The 20545-nt window shown below is 39.3% G+C and overlaps 1 protein-coding gene across 1 annotated transcript in view; it reads left to right on the plus strand.

Moving 5' to 3' along the window:
* The window catches only part of SPTBN5 (spectrin beta, non-erythrocytic 5), a 98762-nt gene that overhangs the window by 53091 nt on the left and 25126 nt on the right, over nt 1-20545 (plus strand). Inside the window, exons 34-45 of the mRNA XM_049825339.1 lie at nt 1956-2060; nt 3048-3233; nt 7435-7590; nt 8218-8409; nt 9051-9146; nt 11929-12047; nt 12687-12801; nt 14668-14781; nt 16340-16461; nt 17124-17286; nt 19156-19344; nt 20381-20458. Of these exons, the coding sequence (XP_049681296.1) occupies nt 1956-2060; nt 3048-3233; nt 7435-7590; nt 8218-8409; nt 9051-9146; nt 11929-12047; nt 12687-12801; nt 14668-14781; nt 16340-16461; nt 17124-17286; nt 19156-19344; nt 20381-20458 (1635 nt within the window). The remainder of the gene's footprint in view (nt 1-1955; nt 2061-3047; nt 3234-7434; nt 7591-8217; nt 8410-9050; nt 9147-11928; nt 12048-12686; nt 12802-14667; nt 14782-16339; nt 16462-17123; nt 17287-19155; nt 19345-20380; nt 20459-20545) is intronic.

Below are 20545 nucleotides of genomic sequence, written 5' to 3' on the forward strand. Positions count from 1 at the left end.
TATTTCTGTGCAGACAATGAACATCACGGCTGGTTTTCTAAAGTAGCTGCCAAAGAGTATCTTTTCTCTCCTATAAAAGAAACCCTGTAAACCGCTACAGAACTGCAATGTTTTGCAAAGCAAGAGAGACCTCTCTAGATGTTATTCTTCCTGTGCATGTCTAGGGTCTTAAGGCACAGATTTACCGTGTTCTTTACTGACCCTCATCTGAAACTAATAGCAGTTGTGTTGTTTCACTAATTCTATTCTGTTTCTTCCCTGCCTCTTAATTCTTTCACGTTATATCACTGATGTCAAATTCTTCATCCATCTCTGCTAATTGCACTTTACCCAGGTAGAGTTACTGGTTGGAATTTCTCATCCTTATCCAAATAATTATGATTCCATGAGCTTACAAAAATGGATTACACAGTGCTATGTCCCAGCCGATAAATGCAGTCCCTTGTAGCAGCCTGAACTCCAAAAGTCTGTCCAGTCATATTCACTCCACTCTGAACCTTGTCCACAGGTAATTTTTGATTACGTCCCATCAGAGCCTCTGACTGGGGTTTTTGTCCTGCTGTTGTCTTGTCATTGAATAAGGGAAGAAACTGTGGGCAACTAAATCCACTGGAAATGAAAAAATTCCTACTGGCCTGCAGAATTTTTTTGTTGATAATAAGATAACTACATTGTTTATTCTTTTGCATTTGGCAAAACTGAATGTAACAGAATGCATGAGAGAAGTAATTGGGCAGTCTGTTTTCTTAACACCAGAAAAGAATCAAGAAATACTGTGGTCCCTTAGAGATGTATGTTGATTAGTTAGAAAAGGTCCTCACAGTGAATAGTTTAAGTGAATAGTGCAGAAGTCAGCTTCCTTCAAACTGCATTTGTTATTCTAGACTAAGGTCTTTCTGCATCAGAGACTGACAGGACAGACAGTTAATAAAATTACTGCAGGCAAGTTGGAAACATGGCCTGAAAAAATAACAGATGTAATACACTTGGTACAGATGCAAGCTATGACATTTTTTGGGAATAATCAGCTGCATAAATACAGGATGGGGACAAGGTGGTCTGATCGCAGTTCTTCTGAAAAGTTCCTGGAAGCTTATAGTAGATTGCAAGGTGAACGTGAGCTCATGGTATTGTGTAAAAGATAAGCACTGTACACAGATACATGCAGAAGATTACAGCTTGAAAGGCATATATAAGCTCCCTGCTGTCTTCACTACCTTCACTCTGGCAGCCTTATTGCTTATTGCCACTTATTGCATCAAGTATTAGGAACCCCATTTCAAAAATTTTTGGAAATGGAGAAAACCCAGAGGAGAGCAATAAGAATAATCAGGGTCAAGAAGACACAGCCTTTGTGGAATAATTGATTAGATTAGGTTTTAGCCTAGAGAAGACAGAAATCCCACTGTGCAAAAAGCCTACAAACACGTCCAAGGCTGAGCAAATATAAAGTGAATTATCTCTTTAGAGTGATGAAAAGGGCAGTATGTAATGAGGTGAAGTGTTAGCAATGCATTTTCAGGCTAGATATTTGGACAATCTTGCTAATGGCAAAGGTAATGGAGCACTGAAATAAATTGCCCAGGGAAGCTGCTAAGTCTGTGTTATTGGAAGTCTTCTAAGAAGGAATCATACAGACATCTGTCAGACATGACAGTGTTGATCTTGCTTTGGATTACAAGGACGGGTTAGACCTCTGCAATTCACTGCCAGCCTTGTGACTTAGTGATTGCAATAAGCAGTGATAGGTCACTTTCCTTAGCTGGGCCTGTTAATGTTTTTCTTGCTCAAGACCATGAAGCTCTGCTATTTAATTTCCAGTTTCAGTTGCCCCCTGTTTCTTTTTTTTCCTCTCAAGTGTACTCTCAACTGCAGAGTTAATACCTCTTCTCACATTTATGAGTTGGGTTTATGTGATAATTGATCCATTGAGCTATTAAACTTTTTTTTTATAGATTTATTTGAAAAGCAGTGACCTCGGAAGCTCTGTAGATGAAGTAGAGCAACTGATAAGGAAACATGAGGCTTTTGAGAAGCTTCTGGCATCACAGGATGAGAAGGTACAAAAATCAACAACAAATGTTCTACCAACCCCTGAGCTAGAATGATTATTTATTTATTTATTTTAATATGGCGACACATTAAATTGCTGACAGCTGTGATATGCCTGATATGCTTGAACCAAAGAGAAAATGGGGAAGCTTAGTGAAATAAGAGGCAGCGCAGCGGGGAACAAGTGTTATACACTCCATGCCCAAGTCCTGCCTATATTGTCTTGCAGTAGACAGGAAAACTTCTTAGTAGGTTGAATAGTGGGATTTAGCAGAAGTAATATTTAAAGCAAGCCATATTGGGTGTTATGGATATCAGAAGTTTCTGCTTTTTTCAGAAAAAGAATCTGTGTCTTTTAAAGCAAGTAAAATACAGTAAGTCAGAGGGGATGACTTGTCTAATTATTTAAATATACATTTGGTATACAATGTCTGTACCAAATTGGCTAGCCTCTTTGCATCTTTGGAACAGATGCTGAATTGCTCACCTGCATGTAAAGGAATCTGCCTGGCTGGTGGCCACTGCTGTAATTCATCCAGACTAGGGCTAAATTCAAACCTGGGGCTGTGCCTGGGTTCCCCAGAAGGAATGAGCTCCCAGAACCCATGCCAGCTCCCTGCCAGACTGACTGCTCATGTTGAGACCTACCTTCCAACACCTGATTTCCACAAAGCAATAAAACCTGAGCACTCATGGGTGTCAGGCTTGCTCCATGATTCCTTGCACTGGATGATCAGTGGTATAGGGACTCCTGGAGCTACAGCTTTAATTCATTTAAGTAACCAGGGTGCACTACAAAGACCAATGACAAGGATGTCATAGATGTAACACAGTATAGGGAGAGGGTGGGGGGAATGCTGGTTAACTTGTCCCTGCTATTCTTGGTTCATTCCAGAAAAAAGGAGAATCTTTTAGGTATGGAAAGGAGCCTGGGTTTTGTTTATTTCATACCACTTGGAAGCATAGAAGTGATTTCAGATTTGTTGCCTCCACAGATGATGTCTCTTGAAGAACAGGCAAGCAGGCTAGAAAAGGTTGGTGGACTGGAAGGGCTAAAGATCCAGCAAAAACTGAATGCCATTCGGGAGAGGAAGCAGCAGATCAAGGATCTATCCCAGAGTAGAAGAGAGAAGTTGCAGACCACCCTTCTTCTGGCACTTTTCTACCAGAACTTGGAAGAGGTAAGAGGGTTTTAGACTAGGACAGGGGTGGAAGGCAGAGGAGCTGCCTACCTCTGTTGGATGAAGTGCTTGCCTCTGCCAGAGATTAGGTGGAATGATAATCTACTCTGGTATGGCAACTCCTGCCACACTCATGCAAAGGGGTGCTCCAATGCCATCGCTGTCACTATGCCATCATTGTGGCATTGTGCCCATTACAGCTGCCTTACACATCAGGAGCTCTGCTGAAATAAAAACTAATAAAAGGAAAACTGCCAACTACCACCTTATTTTTCCTTTGGCGGGGAAAAAAAAGATATTTCAAATCAGGGTGAATATAAAGTGGAAAGCATTATGGCAAGGGTGCCAAGCTTTACTAGTGGGTGTTCACTGAAGGCCTTCAAAACAGCACTGTAACCTAGAATAGCTCTTCAGCTACTGTAGACTGCTCTCTGCAGAATGTGTTTGTCTCTGTCTCCTGTTCTGGCCTTAATCCTGTAACTGAGTAGCTCTGCTCCTGGCACTACTGTTAGAAAGACATACTAGGTCAGTCTTTCAAAGGGCAGCACAACATGTGTGACTGAAAAATGTCCTAGCATCCAGTGTGCTAGCATAAACAACAGCACACAGGCCCAGAGGGACATTTGCAAACACTCTTGCTGGTCTGGCATGCACCCCTTCTGCTGCTGCATCCCATGGATTATCCTCCATGGTTTAAAGAAAAACTGCAGGTCCTTGTCACCTCCCAGCCCATGAAAAAAGACACACGTCCTGAAACAGGTCAAATTATGATTGTCACCAAAGGAGAATGAATGCCTGTAACACAGCTGCTGATGACAACCAGATTATTTTGGGTTTAGAAAAAGAGTAATCTAAGGAATAAATGGCTGCTAAAATTCCATTTACAGCACAATATATTTGGAACTTACCACCACCACAATAGTCAGACATTTAAATACCCTCTTCTTTGGCTACACTAAAAAGCCAGAGCTGTATGCTGTTTTTTTAAAAACCACCAGTAATGGCCAGTCCACCTTGTGGACTAGCAGAGGGGAGTGGATGGAGTGGACAGTGCATTGTACAGGGCTAATATTTTCAAAAGAGCAATGTAGTGTTGATGGAAAGGTCACATAACTGCCAACATCCTCTCTGGTAGAGAAACTGTCAATGCCCTCCTAGAGATACAATCAACCCATTAGGTAGGAATACTTCTGCATTTCCTCCCACCACTCTGTAATTTCAAATCAGTGCTTCGGCTGGGCTCCCCCTTCATTCTTGAATTACACACTTATAGCAGAGGATCTGGCCCTGTATAGTGAGGAACATTTCCCTTTTCTCATCCACTTTCTCCACATAAATTCAGCCAGGAGTTCTATAGGGAGTTTTTGCTCTCAAACTACCTGCTCATTTACCTCACCAATCTAAATTCATTGCCTACTGCTGTAGAATGTGAATGCCACCAAGGAATTAAAAAAGGAAAAAAAACCCCAAACTTATAGTAATATCTCTCTTCCTCTTTGTTGGGTAGAATGGAATGTTTAATTTGATTTTAATGATGTTCTGGGTGTGTAGGAGTTCATATATGAGAATAGTCCCCAAAGGGAAGTTAAATTGCAGAGATGAGTTTTGAGTTTAGCTGTGAAATCAATGACGTCATTGCTTATTCTTACTTATTAGGAGAACAAGACCCATAGCTCAGGTCCCATTCCCCTGAAAACTCTCCCTCCTGCAATCATCTTAAGTCATTTCTATTGATTAAACAGAATTTTTTGTGTCAGCAGAAAATAGTGATCACTGTCATCATTAAAAGTCTCCTAATTATTCTCTAGAAGCAATTACACAGATTGCTACACACGTTAGTACAAAGACAACACAGTCTGTAATTACTGATGAGAGGATGGAGAGCTCAACATCATATGGTCTGCCTAGAAGGGTAGCTGCTGCAGTTTGTACCCTTTTCAGAGCATAGGACTTTGGTTTTTTCTGCACAAAACCTGCAATGACTAACTCAAGAGATCACATGCAGCTCCTAAAATAGGACACACTCTCCTACAGTAGAAATAGGGCGCTTTTCTAGTTCCAAAGAAGTGAGAGAGACTATCCTATTGTCACAAAGTCTGTACCTCAATGTTAACATGGAAGGCAAATGAGCAGGTTGCTACCTAGAAATAAGTGTATTTATTTAAGTTATTGCCAAGGAAAGTTCATAAAGTTGAAAGTTTTGACTTTTAAAGCTGGGTCTGAGTTTTAACACTGACTTTGAAACTTGCTCATTGTTTTAGTGGCATTTAACTTCCTTTCCCTTTCACACTCTATACAAGAGAATGAAAAGACATTTACTTATTTATCTCAGCAGAGTGAGAGAGATAATTAGTTGTTATCTCTATATGTCTGGGACTCGCACATGCCTTTATATGTTTTAAATATTTCTGTATTAAGGATCAGTGTATTTTACAAAGAGTTTGTGTACTTGAGGTTACAGTAGTAACTGATATTTTGAAAATGTAGGTTTCTAAATTGATAGTGCCCACATATTTTATGAGTCTCATAGAAATAAGACTGTTCCCACGTGCCTACACTGAGCATAACACTAGTCTTGCTGTTGTCTTTGATAAAGTGAAAATGCCTGTCCAGACAACCGTAAGTCTTTCCACAGAAAGATCTTGGGACAACAGATCAGCCTTGCTTCACATCTGAATGTGGACATGGGGCCAGGAGAAGGATCTCTCACTCTCTAGAGCCATCCTAAGTAAGCCTAAAATAAACCAAGCCACTAAGAGTGCAGATGTGGTTGTGGTGGTTTTTTTTAAATGGCTTGGTTCAGTCTTTCATTAAGCCATTGCTTATTATTAAAAAGTAGGAGAGAAATTGCCCTTAAGTGGCTATATTCAGGAGATTCATTTGTTTCTCATCCTAACTGTATGGATGAGCCTCTCCCATTCAAATGAGAAGTCAGTTAAGTGACGTTAAAACTTTAATGTGTGGCTGGGTAATGGGAGAAAGCCCTATGTTGTGAGGAGGGTGTCAGAAATGAAAACAGCAGATGACAGTGTGCTGTCCTGGGCAACCTTGACATGAGGCTCCTTTTTGAGTTTCTAACTGTGCTTTGGAGGGGAACAGTTTCTGGAGAGCACGCTACTAGTGAAAGCTATTTTTATTATTGTTTATAGAATTTCAGCAGCTGAAACAACACTTCAAATCATTAATTAACTGAGAAAATCCTCCAGTTGTCAAGTCTTGTGTAGCTTAGTTCCACAAGGACAGCCAAGATGCTTTGAAACTGATAAAGCTGGCTTCAATCTGCTGTTCTTGTGTTGTCAAAACATTAGGTTACTTCAGTGGTCTGAGGACAACAGGATCAGTTACAACATTTGTCAGGTGTTCAATTCTCAATGTTTTGATGGATAGAAAATATTTCCTTCAGTGCTAAGGGCTAAAGTTCAGCAGACTTCAAAGAAAATTGTGTAAAACTCACTATAGTATTGTCCAATTTATTCTGCATAGATTTAAATCCCTTAAAAAACAATTTCCTAAGAGAAACACATAACCCTTGCTTTGATAGTCCTCATGATTCACCTGCTTGTCTGAATCTGGTGTTCCTGACTAGCCCATTTTGAATTTTATGAAGTGTAAAAGCCAATAGAGTTCTATTTTCTTTCAAATAATCTGACTAGTGCTTGGTCCCATCAGTAAGGCTTTATTTGCTTTGCATCTTCCATTTAGGTCTCACAACATTGTTGAGATCAGGAAATGTTAGTGCTGTTTTATAGGTGAGACACAGAATTCTTAAGAATCTTAATCCAGTTTACAGGTAGGTCAATGACAGAGATAGGAGATGAAACTCAGAGCCCTAAATCCAAGGCTCAGCTGTCATAATCTTGTTTTAAATATGTCCACCATGTCAAGGCTACATATCTGCTCAAGGATTCTCTGTATCTAATCTAGAAGATCATATAAGCTCTTTATGGCTTGTGATAAAATTTGGGGTATTCAAGGAGTTTCTCATTATTCTTGTGGTCAGCTAAAAAATACTTTCATTCCTATCTGCTTTTATTTCTTAGCAAGTAGAATAGTTCAGAAACTAGAGAACCACTTTCAGGTCCCAGCTCAACCTACCTAGCCCAGGCATTAGACACTTGCATAGAACAATGATGTGTCTTGGGAGGAGGCCACAGGACAGCTGTAGTTGTCCTGCTAACTCTGATGCCTCACACTGCTGCAGGCAGAAGACTGGATCAGTGAGCGCATGCAGAAGCTAGAGGATCCTTCCATACAAGACCCTAGCAATCTGCACGACAAAATGAAGCTGCTGCAGAAACATCAGGTCTTTGAGGCAGAGATTCTAGCAAATGAAGAAATCATCACAGCTGTTAATAAGGTAAGTCCCTCACTTTGCTAGTGTTTTTACAGATCGTTGCTGGTTATCCAAAGGACAGATAGATGAAATGAAAAGGAAGGGTAGATTCTTCACCACTCCTATATCAATTATCCTACTTGTGTGACAAGAACCCAGTTGCCATGCCATGGAAATGTAATGCTGTTAATTTACAAGAGAGAGATTTGTTAATTGCTCTATCTGGGGAACTTCCATCTTTCCTTATTGCCCAAATAGGAAGATACCACTGACTTGTTCCTTGCCTGGGGTGATTACTGCTACAAAAGGTAAACAGGATTTCACGCCCAATTTGTGAACATTCTTGTTGAAACTGGGTGAATCATATGGCTGAAGGGTGCAATCATCTGTAATACCTCTCTTGGTGCTTCTACTCCATGAATGTCATTCTTGCCGGGGAAATATTCAAATCCTAGTGTTCTTGATTCCCTCCAGATGTAAAAGCTTTCCAGTTGAGCTGTATCATTTGGGCAGTAAGAATTTATATTTGTAATTTATTGTGCAGTCCAAGTTAGGAAAGTGAGAGATGACCTACAAAGGTCATGTAACTTGGTATTCACATTAAGAATTAGTAGCAACCTTCATTTCTAATTTCTTCTCCTAAATTTGAAGAAAGGAGAAGCCCTGGTATCAAAAGGTCACCCAAAATCAGGAGAGATCCGTCGTCGAGTTCGCATGCTTCAGGAGTGTTGGGAGAAGTTGAAGAGAGCTGTTGCTGCTCGTGGAAAGATGCTGGAGGACAGCCGGGACTTCCTGGAATTTCTCCAGAAGGTGGACCAGGTGGAAGCCTGGATCAGGGAGAAGGTAAATGGATTCTAGTATTTAACCTGAGCAGCATACTAGAGGCTTGCTGTTTAGCAGTGATCTTCTGATAAATGTGTCATCTTCCAGGATACTTTCTTAGTGGCTTTTGCCTGGCAGAATCATGACATGTTCTACAAACAATATGGAAGGAATGATTCAACAAATTCTAAAAATTTTATGGAGTGTTTCTGTGCCAGAGTCAGTTGGACAGTATTACCACATGTTATTACATAAAATGCGCACCTAAAGAGGTTGTGATTATTGGTGGTGTTCTCGTGGGTCTCTGTCAAGAAAGAAATGAAAGCAGACTAGAATGGAAGAGACTTGAAGCATTTGGCAACTGGCGCTCACTCTCATTGTGTATCAAATCTGAAAGTTTCTCTTTGTAAGAATGAAAGTAGAGCCACTTGATCAACTAAGTTTTCATTCAGAGGTTGCTTCCATCATCAGTAATAGACTGGAGAGAGAGCTGGGACTCAGTGTCATCATTATCTAAATATCAAAGAGACTACTTCAGAAGCTGTAGGTCACTGATTTACAGACACATCACAGAACTTATCGCATCAGCATAAGCATTGGGACGTACTGTGTTCTTGTACTCTTAGCCTGAATGTTTGCCTGTCTGCTGCTTATTTCACCAGGAAGTCATGATTAATGTAGGTGATGTGGGAAATGACTATGAACACTGCCTGCAGCTCATGAAGAAGCTGAATGAGTTCCGTGGAGCAACATCAGGGGTAAGAGGTATTTTCCATGCGCATTCCTTGTGTGGCTGGAAGCAGCTGTTAACTTTCCAGCCCAGCAGTATATCTGGGTAACAAATACAGTTCCAATACCCTGAAGAGGTGAAAGATCAGGGGGTAGGAAGCATTGCCACTTTATAAGCCATTAAAAAGAGAATTTTCCCTCATCGTGCCTTCTGCCTTGATGATGTCTAAACAGCTGTCAAGCACTCGTGACACAACCTAAAATTTTGGATTGAATTACATGTCTGGAAAGCTGTCTCTGTGAGCCTGAGTTTCTGCAGATTTCCAGTTTGGTTCATGCAGTCACAAGGTCACAGTGAGTTCCATCCAAAAGTGGATTAAAAATGGTTGTTTCAGCCATGTTTGTTTGAATCTGAAAGTTGATATAAACGTTCCATGAACAAGCCCATAAAAAAAATTTGACCACTTTCTTCATTTCCCTCCTTTATTTCTCCCTTCCCCTTCTCCTGAGGAACAGCCAAGTTTCTCACATTCCTTTATCCAAATGAAGCCCATATATTTGGGGGCCTTTGTTTATAGAACACAGGTGTTTATTCATAAATCATAATGTTAATAATCAGACATTTAGTAAAATAAAGGAGTGCTTTACACTTTGCATAGCAGCCATGTGACAAGACAGCTGTACAGCTCACCTTTCTGTGCTGGGATCTCTGACCCTCTTTTGTGGTTCTGAGTCATGCCAGCTGCCTCTCTTGCCTCCAGTCAGATGTGTTAACCTGGGCACCAAACCTCGGGAATTCTGGGGAACAGACCCTGCCACAACAAGGGCCACCTTGTGATGTGCTTCAGCCTCCACCATGAGAGCTGTGCGGTCATACATTGAGGGGATGCATTTGCAGCAGCCTCTTGTTCGCTCTGTTTGTGTGAACTGCTACAGATATGGACTAACAGGTCTGAGTATCATGCAGGAAAGATTACTGTGCTGATTTGCTAGTCTGGAAGCTGTGAGGAAGGTCTGGAAACAGGTGTATTAGACCTTTGTGAGTGAGGTTTACTCTAACTTTGTCTCCTAATATTTGTTATCCTTTGTTTGCCTGTTACCTTGTTGCCAAGTCCTGTTATGGCAGCTCCCATTTTCTGTTTCTGTTGCCTAATAGGAGAAGGAGACAATCCACTTCTATGCAAAGTAACAGTATAGATATGCCTGACACCTGAGAGGAAACCCTGAGCTCCCCTTTGAGAGCCCAGCAGAATTTCCTGGGACAGTGCATTAGTACTGGATTTGGGTAGAGAGCCAAAATACTCAGCTTCAGCACCAGGGAATTAGTGAAGAGTCCTCCATTGGCCCTTCAGTCCTCACCAGCTGAACTGTGAGCTAAGGGGAGTTAAGGGATGGAACAAGGGCTCTGTGACAGGCTCTACCAGCTAAAAGAAGGATGTTGCAAGAGGCAGAAACAACCTAGTGTCCCAGTCAGTATAAGACTCTGAATAGGAAAGTCTTTCCATAAACTAAGGTAGATTTTATGTGCCATAAGAAACTTTTGGCCTTAGATTCTATCAGCTTGTAGCCAATGCTCCTATACCACTCTGAACATGACTCCCGCAGAAAAAGGCTGGGACAACTATACCCTCATAGCTGATGCTTAGTTATACAGTACTTCACAGGGTAATACAAACAGAAGCAGGCTGGTCCTGGCACAGTGTATGCATCCATCCAGTCTAAGTTTTCCCACTAGACAAATCTGAGATCAGGGGAGGGAGAGATCATCCTGCATTGATGGCTGCCAGATTTTCTGCTCATATTCTGTCACATTGTGCTGCTATTATTTACCAGGAGTTTGTGCTGCTAGTATTTACCAGTGGGTTTCTGAAGAATATCTGGCTGTCTACAGATTTCTCTTGTTTACTTTATGGCTGCGTGTAATAGTAAAGCACATATGGAAGCATGCACATTGGTATGGATATAGCATAAATAAAATACAAATGGAGTCAATACTTCTATTAACAGTGTGCTGGCATCTTGCAGCTGTGCTTCTACTATACCAGTGATTAATGTCTCCCTGCTAAGCTTGTGATTTACTGGTCTAAGAAAAATAGAGAATGTTTTTGAATCTCGGAGCAGTGTTCATTTTTGGCCATCTGTCATGCTCCAAAAGAACAATTATCCCACTATAGTCCAGATTATATGTGCCATGTGCAAATATTACCCTTTCTGTGGTGTGTACATGGGAAGAAAGTTGCCTCGAAGACTTAGCATACCTTTTAAAATGCAGAGATGTTGCTTTAGAAGAAAACTCAATGGCATGGGTTGTCTGGGTTTCTCAAGGCTCTATGGATTTTAAGCCTGTTGTCCACAGTACAGCGTCACTTCTGGACAGAAGCCTATCTAGAAAAAAACAGCGAGTAGGCCTAGGAGCCATAATTCACTACCTGTTTGACAAGAGGAATAATCTGCTACACGTCATCTGTTCCACAGCAGCCACCTATGTAACCAGCAACTGCACCTATGTCTCTTCAATAAATGAGCCCCTGCTGGAATGCATGGCTTAGAAATGGAGCTCTGAGGGTTATCATCTAGACCTAGATCATTGTTGTACCTACAGTCATTAAAGTTCTTTCTTGCCTTTACTGTCCTCTCGTCAGGGACTGGTAACGCTAGCAGTTATAGTAGAGCAAACCCCATGTGTCTGAAATGCTTGGCAGTGAGTTAAAACCCTCGCTTGTTGCTGTTATTGTTGTTTTTCATGTCTCAGTGGAAAACTCAGTCACAAGCATTTCAAACACATACCTTTGGTTTTTTCTCACTTTACAGGAGACAACAGTGGATGATGCTCACATCAGGGCTATCAATGCCCTAGCCATGAAACTGGAGAGACAGAACAAGGAAGAAACAAAGACAATATATGAGCGTCGGAAGCAGCTCAATGAGAAGTGAGTATGCTTTTAAAGCTACTGTGTAAAGCAAAAACAAGAAGCAAAGATTAGATGTCTTGGGTTGGGATAATGGGAGGAATTACGACATATATTTTCTTCTTTAACATCATGACTACAAAACATCACACGCTGGATTTGCCTTTCAAGACTCTCAGAGCAGTTAGCCACAAGGATTACTAGCGCAGCAGGGCCCAAGTCATGTTTCTAGCCTTGGAGGCAAATATGCTGTTTCACAGCACTTTACACACTAGATCCATGAAGCTAAGACACTTCCATCTGTTCATATAGTTGTCCTGGTGAAGTGCATATTGCTTTTGCTACTTCACAGCCCACTAGCTAAGAACCAAAGCATGAAGATAGGGATTGTAAGGTTATTGAGAGTTTAAGGAAACCAGATCAGTACTTTTTAGCTTTTAACCCCCATGCCATCCTGAAAACTTGGAATAAATATAAACACATAATCCTGTCAGGCTAATGCTTTCTCTCTGTGATGTGTTCCCTATTGTGGGGAATTGGGGATCTGTACATAAAGTAGTTCAGAAATTCCGTCTTTACTTAGATCTGAGAATCATGAAACTCAGTTGCGGATATCCTCACCTCTGAAATACACCTCTAAAATATTCTTTTCAATATAAGGTGGAACAGTTTCCATGGTAACCTGAATGCATACAGGAAGAAGTTAGAGGGAGCCCTAGAGACTCATGCCTTAATCAGAGAAATTGATGACATCACAGAGAGAATTACCGAGAAGGTGAGTTCTCAGATTTTGATTAATCAAAGTGGTAATATGTTCTATTTTGCCAACAATGATAAACCCAGGCATGCCCATTGCTAGAGAGATACTGAGTATCCAGCAGTTACCTTTGATAGTTATCTGTATATCAAGTTTGTAGGAAGGCTGAAATGTCATTAAACATTTTACAGATTACCAATTCTAAGGCATTCATGGTTAAAAAGGTACATTTGAAATGTACTGTAAGAAATTACAGATTAGAGTCTGCAATAAAAGGGGATGCTGTCTTTACCTAATGAGAAGTTACAGAGAAGATGAATCTGGACTCTTCTTGGAGGTTAATAGTGAAACAGTGGGAGTCAGTGGGTACAAGTTGCAACCAGAAAAGTTCCAAAAATGTGTAAAGTGAAAAAAATCACGGTGAGAGTGATCAAACTCTGGAACAGGTTACCCAGAGAGACTGTGGATTCTCTGTCCTTGGAAACAGTCAGATCTCAACTAGATCAGACACTGAGAAATCTGATCTAAAGTGGGCCTGTTTTGGGCAGGGGTTGGACTAGATGATATTCAGAGGTCCCTTCCAATCTAAATTATTCTGTGATTTTATGATTCTAATTAATGATCTGTAGTCAAATAGTATTGCTTATTAAATAGTACTTTTAGTATTGGGTGACTAGTTGCTATATCCAAAGTAGTCATCCATGGTTTCTTCCACAGTCAGTAGAAAGAAGCAGGTATTTCTAGAGCCCAGTGCATCTGACCTATTTTAGAAGTCATCTTGAGAATAAGATAAATCATGCTCCAGCAGTGACTCCTTCTTTCCACTCACTAACTGTAAGGAGAATTAGAGAAGTAATTAAGCTGCAGCATCTTTACATTTGTAGACATCTCCACATGGTCTAGTAAATCCTTCCACAAGAAAGGAACACAGCAAAATGCAGTAAATCTAAGGATGCAGGATACAAATCTAAGAAGCTAAGGGACTGGTGTCTATTTTTTGCTGTGTTACTGACATGAGCATCCATCTCCTTCAGACAGTGCTGAGCCAAGTTAGTTCTGAATACCAAAAGTCAGTTAGCTGATCTACCATAGAGCTTTTTCTGAATTACCTACTTAGCTTGAATATAGCAGCTTCTAGTGTTCAGAATTCAAAGTTAGTTCATTTAACACTAGCTTGCATATTTCTCCCTGCTATGCAATGCAGACATATTAAATATCCAACTTTGAACATTTGTATAAAAGTCTTATTCATTCAGAAAATGGAGGTAAAAATGCCTATCCTGTATTATAATTTTGAGATTAATAGAAGAAAAAGGCTACATAAAAACTAATTATTTCATCCACATAACTAATGATATTAATTTAATTATAAGTTACTAGGCAGATACATAGTGGTACTACTTAAGGTTACAAGGCTGTTGGTTTGAAAATTTTATAGCAACTTTTACAAATGTATTCCTTCATTGTATGGGATTTCATTTCTGGTAGGATTCTGAGGGTCAATTTTATTTTCCATATTTTTGTAAAACACACTTGAAAACTTCTGTGCCGCAATTTAATGGGAAATATTTGCCTGTTTTGGAATATGGAAAAAAGGGGAAAAGAAAGATTGAGAAATGCAAGGAAAGCATTGCTTGCTTTGTTTTATATGTGAATGGCCGGAGACACCTTAGGTAGGATAGCGACTGCTCAAAGAGTTGTAAATTCTTGTTCCATCTCTGTAAGGAGTGCAGACAAGGTGCCCCATTGATTTTTAAAAAGACAATAAGAACATTCACATGGCAATACAAAGAAGTGAAGGAGGAGACTATTTGAAAAAATTAAGTTATGATCCTTTTGCTTTTTGTTATCTTCACCATTTGCACATCCTACTGCCCCCTCCAGAGTGTACTGATACAAGCACTGGATTTTGGGAAAGATGTGGAAAGTGTGGAAAATCTGATTCGAAGGCATGAAGAGATGGAGAGAGAAATCAGTGTTATTAAGTCCAAAATGGAGGTAAGAAATGGGGAATTACAGAGGATACTGTTCATTTTTGCACCTTGGAAACATGGTGCAAAGTTCAGTGTGACTCTTCAGATTCATTAGTATGAATTGCACTGCAATACAAATGCAGCACGGATTTCTTCTCCGTAAAATACTGCACTGCTTAAACCTGCTTCATTGTATCAAATGTTACTCTTCCTGATGCACCAAATCTAAGAAGAGAAGTCACTTTTTAACACATTAACTGATTTTCTGGACCTCACCTACAAGCCAAATTAAACTGCCCTATTTATATCTTTTGGAAAGTGTGGAATCCTAATTTAACTCTCCATCTTTCCCCCACTTTCTGTACTGACTTGAACCAAAATCATTACTTTAGTTCTGTTTAGAACTAAAATGCAAAACCCACAGTGCATGTAGTTTTCTGACATAGACATCAAAACCAGAAATCTTGCGTGATAATTGCCTGCCTGATCAGCTCTGGCTTTTGTAAAATGGCCGATTTGCATCATTGAGGACTAATCTTGAGCATTAAATATGGGTCTGAGCTCCAATATAATGGCATATTTTTAATAAAAAGAAATGGTTTCAGCTAAACTGCAGTAGTAGGAATCCTATGACAACTTCCCACCCTTTTCACTGTTGGCCAGTGTTAAGCCTTTTCATAGAGAATACATTTTTGCAAACTTTCTCTAAACTTTTTCTTCACAACAGTAGGCAAATGGTGACAATATGTGTGATACATTCACATATTGTGACTTCGTTAGCTAATTCTCGTATGAAACATGAGTGATTACTAGTTAGCATTCCACAGATTGCATTAGCAATGCCGTAAGGGGAACTGCTGTGTGGAAACAGAAAGATGAGCAAGGTTTGGTTTTGGCAATTTTTTTGATGCTACCACAAATACCATGTACGAAGTATAATATCTGTGCTTTTCTTATGGATTAAAACCAGACTGGCATACTCTCCTTTCTGCAAATTCAAAATTCTTGATTTTCATCAATTTGATGGAGTTTTACAAGAAAGATACCAACTTTAAAACCTGGGTTGGTGAGTGTTCATTGCTGTTTATCAGGCTGTCTTAAAGAAAACAGCATCAACTAGAAGTTTGCACTGAAAGTAGTGTTTTGATGCTGCTGCTAGCTGAAAGAGATACAAACAATTTTTGAGTCTTCTGCTGAATGGCAAATCTGGTTGCTTCTGTATACTGCCATATTTTCATGGCTTTTGTCACCCGTCTTAGTTTTAAGCTAATAGAGGTTACAATTAGCATTTCATTTTCCTGTATGTTTGTCCCTATTCTGCATAACAACTTTCTTAATTGTAAATTAACTTTTGTGCGTGTAAAGCAACAGACACATCTCTTTCTTCACCTGGATGATTGGTCACAAATGCACATGTATTTTTTGTGTATATAACAAGTCCCTTTGTATATTTTGTTATTGTAATTTAAGTCCCTGCTTTTGAAAACTAGAATGTTAAAATGAACTACTTTTCCTGAAAGGCAAACTCAGGAATGAATATAAACATTTGGCATAAATTCGCCCCACTATAAATCTCTTTCCAGCCATTGGAATTGGAATCTTTCCGCCTTTCCACAAGGAATCCATCCATAAATGACAAACTGACTATGAAGCAACAGGAGATGAAAAACAACTGGCTACGGCTCCAGGGACAAGCCAAACAAAGGTAAAGACTTCTAGTGGTCTGAATATCTCTCAGTAGGAGCAAAGCTGCTCCCTGGGGTCTCAAATCTTCTTGCCGGGGGCCTTTTGAAAGTTTTTGAGCATCCTTTACAAAGTTTATATAGGCAGCTAAGACACCTGCATTGCAACAAGTGTGGCTTGGTACAAGCAAAGTTCCACTGAAATGACTTTGGGAAAACTAATACAATTAGTTTGTGTTTATTTCATATTTTATAGTTTATCCCACTAAATAATGTTACTAAAATGCCTCCAGATTACCAAATTAAATCTGTCATGAAGCCTTTGTGAAAGACTTATTTTTGGACAGTTCTAGATTATTTTTTTTTTTCTTGAATCTTTCCAAAACAAGAAAGGCTGAGGCCTAAGCTGTAATCATTGCTGGAAGCAACACCTATGAAGGCTTTTTTACCTTTCTTTTCCTAATGAGCTGATGTAGAAAATAAGGTAAGCATGTTGTCTTCAAGGCAGTGTGCATCTTCTGTGACTTTGGTTTAACATGAGGACTGTTTAGGAACTGTAAGGGAAAGCTAGGAGGCTTGAATTCACTTCATTTGGCTTCTCCTAGGATACTTTCCTCTGCAAATGGGGAGGGAGAGGCAACTAGATATTGTGTTGGATAATGCTGAACTGCAAATTGTGTGGCAGGAAAGAGAAGCTGGCAGCCTCGTATCAGTTGCAGAAGTTTAACTTGGAGATGAAGGAGATGCTAGATTGGATCCAAAACATCAGAGGTGTAATGGAAGCAGGGAGGCTTCCTAAAAGCGCAAATGAAGCGGAAAGCATGATTGAGGAGCATCAGGAGAGAAAGGCAAGTATCATCATTGCTGCCAATTGAACGTACTGGGAATCTTTGCCAGGGGAATTAATTGCTGCAGACACAGCAGAATTTTGTTGCATGTGTCTGTCAACAACATGGTGAAAAGACTGTTTTCAATAACAGGCTATGGACAGAAGTCACCTACGTATTGACAGAACTCTATCCCATGAGCTGTTTGGCAGCTCATGTCTCTGCAAAAATTTTCAGAAAGCCCCATTAGCTCTCACCTGTACTGCTGTTCAACACTGTAGATAAAAAGCTGGTTCAGTATCAGAACATGCTCACTGCCAATCTCTCTATTCAGATTGCGAAAAAGTTAATGCCAGTTAATTCTAGCTTTGAGTTAGATTTTGTCATGCAAACTCCATTTGCCTGAAAGGAAAATAAAAACAGCAGTTTGTCTCACACAGGGCAGTAAATGACCATTGGACAGTACTACACATACAGTTCTGAAACTCTTCATATCCCAGTACTAATTACCACACAATCTCTTGGTGGCTAATTTGGCTAATATTTTTGGTGGATTTTCTAAAAGGAGTGATATTGTCAATGAACCTGAGAAAAAAGTTACATTTTACTTTTTCCCAAGTGTCATAGCTATCTTTCAGCTGTTGTGTTACTTTTTCTTTGTAGTTATGTTACTAAAAATCATGTTCCCAGAATCATGACTAATATCCAGTGCTTGGTGGGTACCACTATTAGCATGAATAGTTTGTAGATTCTGATTAATTTTCTAGACTTGAATTTAGTATGAAGTACCTGAAGTCCCCTCCTTTTTCAGAGTCTTCCATTTTAACAATGCTTTCTCATGTCACAGACTTAACAATGTTTTTTCTAATAATTCTTTGTCACAGTAGAAATACCCCAAACTACTGATGTAGCATACTCCAAATTTAGATGGTAGCAAGATCTAAGTCTTTAATATCTGTTGGTAAAGGAATCCAAAAGGCTCTAAGGAGATAGTCACACAGGAAAGGAGGAATCCAGGCATTATGTTCTTTTGTATTGAGTTGACTAAACTAAAAATATAGACAAGACAAGAAAAATGGAGGGGTTTTTTTCATTCAGCCCAGTGGCTCATACATACCAAAGTCCTTAGGAGAGAATAGAGTTGAACACAAGGTGCTAATCTGAATTAAAATATAGAATGGCTATCTTACAGCTGTGTTATCTATGATGGGACAAAACCACTCCCCCCAAAAAGCCCTAAAAACAGCAGTTCTAATTTCAGACATTTAATAGTACATGCCATAGTTTTTAAGGTGGTTTATATGTTAATAAATGGTATTATTTCAGCACATGTTTATTTTTATTTTCAAATTGTTTACATTAGGAATTCCACATTCGGTTTACAGTGGTCATAGTTGCTTGTAATATTTTCACCTTCAGGATTCAGTATATAGATATAACTCACTTCTCAGACCAAGTGAAAAGTTAAATGTATTTCATTTTAACACCACAAAATAAAGTAAAACCTTGTTTGGCAGGGGAAGAAAAATTCTAGGCACTGTTTCTCATAAGAACCACCTTTTTGGGAAGATTGGAGGGCATATGGTATTGTGGATGTTCAGAACTGTGTTCATTTATATCTAAGCATTTTCTAATCTGTTTCTATTTTAATCCCAGATTTGATTTGTAAGAGACCAGTTGTTATTAGAGCAATAAAGTAATTTATTGTCCACATTTATTTTCTTTTATGCAATTCTATGCTCTTTCAGTAACTTATCTCAAAGATGAATGATTTTCCATACAAATATTAGTGTTGGAAAGTTACAGCCCATATTCTTCCCCTTAAGGCTTGTATTCTGAATAACTGGCATTCTGTAAACCCTTGACATCAACCTTAGTGATATATTTTAGGAGGAGATTGAAGCACGAGTGGAAAGAATCAACTCTCTCAGTAACTGTGGTCAAGAACTTGCCAATTCTGGTCACTATGCAACTCCTGAGATTCACCAGTCCCTCTCCAGACTACAGCAAGCCTGGTCTGAATTGATCCAAGCATGGCAGGAGCAATATATAAAATTGTTTCAGGCACAAGATTTACAGGTGAGTAGAAAAACATTCAACAAAGAATGCACATACCACTGACGACTTTCCTCGGTATAAACAGCAAATTTGTAAGATGGTATAATGGAAGATATGCTAATAATACCCAGTGTTTAATGTATATTTCACCAGTCCCCAGAAGGCATGATGAGGGCCAAGCACATTCAGTGGTGACAGGACTTTTTAGAAATTGTACCTTTACAAATCAAAGAAATTTCTGTGGAATATATGCTCATATGTTTTTCAAAGGCTATAAAACATAGCAAAATTTGGTCAAACTCTCAGGCAACTGGCAAAAGGCACATACTTAAAATGGAAAATCACTACTCTACCAAATTCTATAACCTCCCCCCAAAAAACATGGAGGCAGGCAAGTAATTAAAAAAAAAAAATTATCTGAAGAAAAATTCAGCACAGACAGAAAACTGTATTTTTCCCTGGCTTTTTTTTTTCTGCGAAAAGAACTCTTTTGGCTGCAGTTTTCCAGAAATACTTCCCTCTAACAGTCATCTCACTTACAAAATTTCTGCTCAAATAGCTTATTGGCAACAGTTAGATATAACTGAAATGGGGATTTTACAATGGGGAATGTCAAGTACCTTAAATAACAGCTGGTGCTACTAGTCCCATCTAAAAAGCTTCATACATATATAAGAACTTAAACCATATGGTAAGGGCTGCTTTCATGCTTCTTTATGTATTACATTCTACTTATTTCAGGTCATGTTACCGTCCTTTTTATTGGCCAGTTACCTTACACAGCACTCTTTACAATATTAGCAAACAAGCTACAAGTACTTGTATTGTACCCTATGTCTTAGACAAAAAGAAATAATCATATTATCAAGGAGAAAGTTACAGTAATAATTGTTACGCATGTGGGTTTTGTAGAATCTAATGCTTATTGCCATCTAGTGCTATGCAGTTAATTTCTTGAATAGCCCTGGAAGTTTGTTTTTTTTATAGCATACTCTACCAAAGTCAGGTTTGTCTCTGTTTTACACCGTGTTTATGACTGCTTTTTTTCCCTATACAGAAATTCTATGGCTATGTGGAACAGACTGAGAGCTGGCTCAGCAGCAAAGAGGCTTTCCTAGCTAATGAGGACTTAGGGGTAGGTGCTCCAAGAAATTACAATTTTGTCTGCAATCAGTCTGGAGAAAAGGGAGCTGCGAAGTATGATGATGTGTTCTGAACCTTC

Source organism: Accipiter gentilis, chromosome 22, assembly GCF_929443795.1.
Source record: "Accipiter gentilis chromosome 22, bAccGen1.1, whole genome shotgun sequence".
Taxonomy (NCBI): domain Eukaryota; kingdom Metazoa; phylum Chordata; class Aves; order Accipitriformes; family Accipitridae; genus Astur; species Astur gentilis.